Source organism: Hypomesus transpacificus, chromosome 9 (assembly GCF_021917145.1).
Source record: "Hypomesus transpacificus isolate Combined female chromosome 9, fHypTra1, whole genome shotgun sequence".
NCBI lineage: Eukaryota > Metazoa > Chordata > Actinopteri > Osmeriformes > Osmeridae > Hypomesus > Hypomesus transpacificus.
In genome coordinates this window covers 21,772,464-21,780,899 of record NC_061068.1, presented here as the reverse complement: position 1 = coordinate 21,780,899, position 8,436 = coordinate 21,772,464, and the positions used below count along the sequence as shown (strand labels likewise).

Sequence of the window (8,436 nt, the reverse complement as noted above, 5' to 3'; positions counted from 1 at the left end):
TAAATATGTGGACTAACTATACAAAAGGAGCAAAGTCTAGCTAAAGGGGGGTCTAGCTAATACTAAGGGGAATAAAAAATAAAATATAATAATTACAATCTAACCTAAATATACAGATAGTGCAAACGATACAATAGTGCAAATTGCTTTTTTTTGTTGTTGTTGTTAAAACAGCATAAAAATGTGTGGTCACTACCGTCCTTAGACTATATGCTAATCATCGTTCATTAATATTGCATCGATTAATATTTTTAAGTGAAATATTCATAACTTAAACAAATAGCGCCACCCAATGGTAAATAGGAAACTTGCTCATTACATGTGGGTTGACCGAGGCTATCCATCTATTTATGTAATTTTATGTGTAGAATCTTGGGGATAGTAATATCCTGTCTGATTGGCAGCCTATCTGGTTAGGTCAAGATTTCCCCGTAGCCTACAACCAGAGCAGAGCTACTGATGATATGTGATCGTTTGATGCTTTTGACAAAAAGCCCTTGCTACGGGGAGTAGCCTACAACACAACAACTGATCTTGGACGAGTCTTCCTTTTCTTGTGCCAAACATACAATCGGTGCATAACGATAAAACTCTGATCCAAGACCAGCAACATTGTTGAAACCATCTTTATAATCCCCGGACACGGGGTCCTGAAAGTCCTCGAAAATCCTGAACATTTGATAACTTTTGCCATAATTTTTTATTATATTCCATTATCTTAATCTAGTAGTGGATGTGAGATGGAGTTTCATGTTGTCAAAGGAGGTCTACTACTTCCATCAACACACCTTCGCGGATTTCCTATAGGAGCGCACCGTGTGCAAAGGATACTCCACGATCAGGAGGGAGGTGCGCAAACCGCGTGTGGCGCAGAGGAGAGAGGAGGGATCGAAAACAAACAGCAGCGAGTTACGTAGTCGAGGTGAGTCTCAGTTGTTAGCGTAAAATGTGGACAAAAATGACATTTACAAAGTACACCCTTAACTGAGATTCGACAAAGACACCCGTAGTGTTTCAATAATATAAATGAAATGTGCCCAAACTAAGGGGTACGCTGTGTATTTCGTTTCGAAGGGATGCTAGTCAGCCTAGCTAGCTGGGCTACAACAATTCTGACAGCGCAGTTTGGCCTACTGCGTCAGTCCCGCGCGGGGAAGTCGACGGGTTGAATTGTTCCATGTTGTGTGAACCGTACGTGTGCATCAACGTCCGTTGATGTGTACGCGTTCATATCCTAAAGTTGTATATTCTTTATACACATTTACCATAGGGGTCACAACTAGCATTGGAAAGGTCTGTAGTTGCTCATGAGGCCGCATGCATGGGTGGGCGGGCGCTGCCAGATCGTTAGAATATTATTTATCTGCACAGGGACCCTCTGCTTTGTGGGCTATCCCAAAGTGTATCTCCAGGACTTCAGACAACACATTGGTCCACAGTGAAATGGGGTGGGTCATCATATCCACAGCCAGTTAGCTAAGTGTATTTGTGCACTTTCATAGTAGGGTTATTGCCAATATCATGTCCAGGTCAATATCAACATCGTGCATGTTGCCTAGCATTACTGATTACTGTACCCATCATAAACTTTGTCATTCAGATAGCTGTAGCGCCATAGTTAATAACTATGCAATTAATGCTGCATAGTGTAGTTGGCTTATAAGTTACACTATTGATTATTTAGTGATCAATTGATGATCATTTAATTAACTAATGCGTATCGTTCGCATGCTGTATTTGTATGTGCTGTGGGATTTGTGGAATCCGGATTTAGCTTGCTACTGTAGTAGCAAAATACGAGGTCCCATCTGTTGTGGTGTTGTCAAGGGGGCTAGGCTTGTAGCCAACGCTATACTACTCGGTCATCTTCATTGTCTACTTAAACATATGAAATGTGTACAAGTGCTACTACGTGCTTGACTTCAGTATGGCCAAATACTTGGCAATGCACACGTTGTAATGGTACCAGATTCACTGTGTCTTGGGATACAGATGCTCTTGTACCTGTTTGTACAGGCTCTTACATGTCTAGCACTTACATCTTATCAGGGAAGTAAAGACCTCTCTGTGTTCTCTGTACAGATTATTCCAGTGTCATTGTTAGTGTATATGGGATATATTTCCCCTAACATTTTCTCCCCAAGGGGCTGGTCTCGTTAGTTTAGCTACTAATACCCGATGTGGCTGTTCATTAGACGCAAGATGTGACTGTGTTCTTGGTGGTCCTCCTAACTCTACGTCTGTGTGCTTTGTCACTCCAGGTCGTAGGGTACTGCTAGTGGAGATGAGTAGCAATGAGTGTTTTGGATGCGGCCGTTCTGGCCACTGGATCAAGAACTGTCCCAACGCGGGGCGGGGACGAGGCAAGGGCCGTGGCAGAGGCAAAGGTAATATCCTGACCGACACCTTACCTTTTGTTCATTCTGTGGCAGCTGGTTAGCAAAGCAGTTAAGTTCACCACAAGTCAAGGTTTGTGAGTAGGCTGTAAGGCATCTTACTCTGAGACCAGGATTAACCGGAATTCCTGCCGTCCCTTTGTGTGTGATACACAAACATGGCATCAGTGGCTAAGGATGGGTTGACCCACTTGTCTTTTTAATCAATCTCTGATCTAATGACATGCATGAATACCATCTCTGTAATGGAGTCCTTGCTAAAACTTCTTCACCGACAGAGGTCCTTCTCTCCGTTTCGTGTAAATGTTGAAAGACCGCTTATGCGAATGCCGTCCTCGAAATACGACGTTGCGTGGAGGCCGTGAGGGCCCGTGTTATTTTCCTGATGAAAGGGAAGGGGTGCCCTCACGACCACGGCCACTCAACAGACGCGATGTCTTCTTCGGATCGTGTCGATTGTTCCTGATCGTGTCGATTGCCATGTGTCCAACCCCTCAGATCTGTTTTGCTATCGCTGCGGAGAGCCAGGTCACGTCGCCAGGGACTGTGAAAGGACGGAGGATGGTGAGGACACTGCCGTTCCTTTTCTTGTCATATAACGTTTGATCACACCTCAGCAGATGTCCCCCAGGACCTCATACAAACCCCCTGTGTCACACTCACAAACGTTCAAGGTGAAGAACAACTCATTTTGTGTGGCACGCGTTCCTGACCGGCAGGAACCTGTCAGCAAAACACAACGAGCACCACAGTCACACGCCGCCGTTTTTAACGAGCGACGAATGCCATTTAGAGGGGGGGAAAAAACACACATCCGGACACGTTTACCGACTTTGAGTGACAATCTTCCTATTCCCGCTCCAGCGTGCTACAACTGCGGCCGAGGCGGCCACATCTCCAGGGAGTGCAAGGAGCCCAAGAAGGAGCGGGAGCAGGTGTGCTACACCTGCGGCAAGGCGGGCCACGTGGCTCGGGACTGCGACCACGCCAACGAGCAGAAGTGCTACTCCTGCGGAGGCTTCGGTCACATCCAGAAAGGCTGCGAGAAGGTCAAGTGCTACAGGTGAGCCAGCGCGCAGCGACTCGACGCTCTCTCCCGTTGCGCTACCGTTTGAGCCCAGCGTAAGACTGTCTGACATGCCGCCCTCTGGTTGGTCCAGATCAGAACGGCAGAGTTGATAGTGAACCAAAGAGAATGCTTGAAACTCTCAGAGGGGATGTAGATTTTTTTTCTGTTTTAAACGTCCTCAACGGTGGGACTGAAGATGTGGTGCGTAATTAGTACAACCACCCACATTTGTTGTACAGCCTCTCGTTACGAAACCCGTTTTACAAGCAGATTTTGGATTCAGTCGTGTTAAATAGCTTGGCTTGTAAAGGTCTGCATACATTGTCTCTTAAACCGTCTTTTTTTATTTTCCCCCTCCAGGTGTGGCGAGATCGGGCATGTTGCCGTGCACTGCAGCAAGGCGAGCGAAGTCAACTGTTACAACTGTGGCAAATCTGGCCACTTGGCAAAAGAATGCACCATCGAGGCCACAGCTTAATCTGTCTCTCTTGTTAAGCCCCTCCTCTTTCTGATTGATGGTTGTATTATTTTCTCTGAATCCTCCTCACTGGCCCAGGGTTGGCAGACAGAGGCTAGTTCCAGGCCGTTGTGCTCTTGACATGTTAAAGGAGGAGGAGGGGGTGGACAAAAGAAATCCACTTTCTGCATTTAATACAAAAAGTTTATGTTTAGTTTGGTAGAGGTGTAATGTATAACGCTTTGTAAAAGAACCCCTTTTCATGCCACTGGTGAACAGGGATGAGTAAGTTGAGTGGAAGTGACATGTCAGAAAGCCCCCCGGCCCCCCCCCCCCCCCAGGCTCAGGTCAATGAGCTTGTTGGTGATAGTGGGGGCTATGGGGAAGAAAAAAAAACACTGGAAGTGCAATCTTCCGCAAGTTTTCATTTACTTTGTTTTTGTTTTTACTAAACACAAATGAGTTGGTCAGAGAGTGAATGAACTGAGGAGACAGCAGCAGCAGCACAGTGTGATCCATCCCGGCCCCACAAGCAGCACGCAGCAGTGGGTGTCAGCAGTCATGATATGGTGTATGAATGAGGTCATAACATATTAAAAGACAAGTGAAAAGAAGAATTGATAATAAATCATTCAAAGTGCATTTTGTTTTTGTACAGTGTCAGCCGTTGAATGTCCAAGGCGGCTCTCATTAAAAACCCTATGTTTTGATCACAATATTGCAAAGTAGCTAAGGTAATTTTAATCAAGAAGGAAGTAGAACTAAAAGACAAAGAAAAGCAACAAAAAAAAATAGTTTGAGAAAGGAGAATGTTTTCACAAAAATCCAAATGTTATTTTTGTACAATATATCACTTAGACTACTGTAAAGAAAAATACAAAAAAATATCATTTGCTTGTACTCAGTTTTTAAGTCGGAGGGTAAATGCAAGTCCTAGAACATAGAAATGTAATTTTAACCTATCAATAAATCTGGAGGAGGAAGGGGAGTTGGACTGAGTTTATTTCGTGCTTCTTCTTTGGATAGACTATGACGATACAACACACATACACATAATCAACAGCTGAAGTGTGCAATTTCTTATATTGAATGATATCTTGGGGAAATACATTTTGTGTTGTGAACGGTTTCATCCTGATTTGTAGTGTAGCCTGTCAAGACTTTTGAATTGTTGAGACCCTTCTCTATTAAACATGGGCTGCTTATCTTAAGTCAACCAAGAGAGAGCTTGTCTGCGATGTGTGTAAGAATTGCAGCTTTGCCAAGATAGAATCAGGGGGTCCTGTCCTTGTAAACGGAAGATCATTTTCAGCGCCAGAGAATCCTTTCACGTGACCTTTGTGGTGCAGATTTAGCCTGTCTATATAAAGGCTTCTGTGCTTTGATATTCCTCAAGATGGATGTGGACAGTAGATTTCCAGAACAGTCTCATCTACTTATTTGCCGATAAATTGTATATATAAATAACATAATTTACATGACAAATGCCTGTAGTATACTGTATGTATCAATTCTATCATAAATATAGTTAATGTAACATACAAATGTTACAGTATCCAATATATCAAATGGTGTAAATGTTTCAGAACTTGTTTTCTATTATTTTGCTCTGTCTCGTGGGATTAAGTGAATAATTCAGTGGTGCAATATGCAATTGGGACGATGTATAGAAAATCTAAGATTAATTTGGAGTAGGCTATTGATAAATAAGACCTTGAACTAGATCATGTAATATGTCAACAAAGTTTATCTGCTAATTCAGGCTATACTATTCCGACATTGCATATGCTTATTCAGCTTGAAAAGTTATTTTGTTGATAAAGTATCCTATACAAGCAGAGGTGAAACGAAAGTGTAATATATACTTTTGTAATGTATACTGTATAAGTTGTTTTCCATGAGATGGCAGTACAATAGGAGAGGCCCGTAATGTAACTAGAGCTCTCATTACCAGCGCATCGTCAGTGCAGTATCTGTTGTAGAGTGAGGCTGTGTCCATAATAAACCCCATGCCCCTGCTTCCTTTGAGACACTTGTGTAGACATGAGAATGCTGTGTACTGTGGTAAACAACAGGGTAGCTCACATTACACACCGATGGACTATATGGGACTCATACTTACCCAAGCATTTACACGTCAACATACTTCACGAGGGAGCAGAGGGGAGGTTGGTTTTGTAGTACCTCTGGATGGGGATCTAGCCTCACTCATCACTTCCCAGTGAGCCAATAGCCTCCCACCACCACTGTCTGACTCTCAACCCCTCTCAGCTCACTGAAGGAGAATTACCCAGACCTCATCTCAGGTAAGAGGCTCTCGCAGAGTAATCTGTACAACAGAATGCTTGATATCTTAACGCAAGTATAAGTCTCAATTTCCCGAAGTTGATGAGATGTTTCAGCCTATATGTGTCAACTGTTTTTGTTGCATCCGCCGCTCAGATCCAGGATCATGTCCATTCAGACACCCTCAGAGTCTGACCCGACGGACGACGACTGCCTACAGAAGAGAGCGGTGACACGCGGGAGCCTTCCTCTTGAGGCAGAGGAAGATATTGGGGACAGGTTCAGCATGAGCTCAGTGAGCCGCTGCCCAAAGCAGGAGCCCTCCCTGGGCAGGCTCACCTCAGACAGCCCCTCTGGAGAGGAGAGCAAGCCGTGTGTGCTGAGCCTCTCCCAGGACAGCCTCAGTAACATGGTCCTTCACACCTCGCCAACGCTGGAGTCCATCAAAGAGCTGGAAGAAGGTGAGGAGCTGAGCTCTGGACGACGCAGCCCCGGAGATGGAAAGGTGAGGGCCAAAGGCGGGGAGGCAAACAGTGATTTACCTGACTTTGACCTTGGGGAGAGAAACTTGGAGGCACCGGACAACCCAGATTCTAGAGATGGGGAACTGCATGGACCCGTCTTTGTACAAACTGCAGAGACAGCAGGGACATCTGTGAATGTCCTGAATTTAAATGAGGATGCTCTTACAGATGTTACCAGTTTAAACAGGGACTTTTCTGAGGAAAAGTGTCCTTTAGAGTGTGCTCTAAAGGAGGAGAAATCCCAGGAAGTAAGTTGTCCAACTGTTTGTGGGTTTCAACCAGGGCTGGTCAACCGCAACACGACAGAACCCAATGACCACACTGAAACTCCTGATGCATTGGACCAAGATGCCCTGAGGTCATCTTTCGTGTCACTCCCAAAGGAACAGGACCTCGGAGCAAAGCCTGAAGATCAGAGAGACCTCATTTCTGTATGTTCTGAGACTGTGGTGAACGACACAAGAAACACAGAGGAAGGACATCTTCTATCTCTGCTGACAAGATCAGGCAAAAATATAGATGAGAATCAAACTCAAATCGTTGCAGATGCAGGAGCCGACACATCGAAAGATTCCCTGATTGAGGTCCTGACTGCATGCAAGTCTAAAGTGGAGCAGCTTGAGCTTCTAGAGCAGTCGTCCCGCGAGCTCACTGCTCAGGTAGGCTTGTTTTCCCTCCCTACTCTCATCATGCACAGTTCATTGTCATATACCAACTGTGCCATATCTTTCTGTAGCTCCAGTCGGCCCAGGCCTTGGCGGTGGGCCTTCAGTGCAGGGTGAAGTGGCTGGAGCAGGGGCACAGTCTGAAGCGGAGGGAGGTGGAGGAGCTGCTGGGAGAGCTGAAGAGGGCCAGAGAAGCTCTGGAGGAGAAGAGCTCCGAGATGGACAGAGCCTCGGCCCAGATCCAGCTGCTGCAGCTCCGGCTGGGGGAGCAACAACATGATTTGGCTGCAGGGGGCTCAGGTGTTCATGCTAATGGGCACACCAACACGGGCGCTTCACAGCCGCCCAGGCAAAACAGTCCTGACTCCAGGGTGTGCCGTTTATTGTAAATTTTCTAGAAAGTATTGTAGCTGTTTTTGTTTTTTATGCTAATGTGCATGCATTGTGTAAGGCCCTTGTTATTCCTATGTTTTCATTAAAATTGAATGAGGGAAGATTGGTCCATGTCTGAGAATGGTCTTGTAATATGAATCTAGCTATGCATGGGGTCTTTTACTTTCAACACTTTCTCTGGTTAGCTGTCTAGGCACAATGAGCCCCTTGGGGAATGAATAATTCAACATGTCAGAGCCAGTTACAAAGACAGGTCAAGTATATGTCTCTGTGTGTGTTTTCAAGTGTGTGCGTTTGTGCATGGTAGTTGTTCTGCCTTATGAAGTTGCATTGCTTTTTAAAAGACTGCACATGTGGAATCAAGTCTGACTGTTTTAGGGTTGAGCATCCCAAGAAGGTTGATGATGATCTACAAGGATAATCGAAAAACATTTTGACGTCTGTCTGTCAGTTCAACTACTTTGGATGAGTAGCGGAAAGTAGGTACTGTATTTCTGCAATGAACGTAGACAGTCAATACAATTACTTGTTATTCAAAACGTGCGGGTTTGAATAACATACACGAATAAATAAAATAAAACGAGGATAAAATAATAGCATTTTGATGATACTCAACTTTTAACTTTGACCTGAAACATACACATCG

At 44.8% G+C, this 8,436-nt stretch overlaps 1 protein-coding gene across 1 annotated transcript; it reads left to right on the top strand.

Moving 5' to 3' along the window:
• Positions 1-828: 828 nt before the first annotated feature.
• On the top strand, positions 829-4,916 carry cnbpb (CCHC-type zinc finger, nucleic acid binding protein b). The gene is made up of 5 exons (XM_047026364.1): positions 829-922; positions 2,262-2,387; positions 2,895-2,960; positions 3,261-3,459; positions 3,826-4,916. The coding sequence occupies exons 2-5, from the start codon at positions 2,285-2,287 to the stop codon at positions 3,941-3,943; spliced, it is 486 nt and encodes a 161-aa protein (XP_046882320.1). The 5' UTR covers positions 829-922; positions 2,262-2,284; the 3' UTR covers positions 3,944-4,916.
• The last annotated feature ends 3,520 nt before the right edge of the window (positions 4,917-8,436 follow it).

Coding starts and splice junctions, on each gene's coding strand:
- cnbpb (XM_047026364.1), top strand. CDS start 2,285: ATGAGTAGCAATGAGTGTTTTGGATGCGGCCGTTCTGGCCACTGGATC. Junction 2,388..2,894: donor GGGCCGTGGCAGAGGCAAAG/GTAATATCCTGA, acceptor CCAACCCCTCAG/ATCTGTTTTGCTATCGCTGC. Junction 2,961..3,260: donor CTGTGAAAGGACGGAGGATG/GTGAGGACACTG, acceptor TTCCCGCTCCAG/CGTGCTACAACTGCGGCCGA.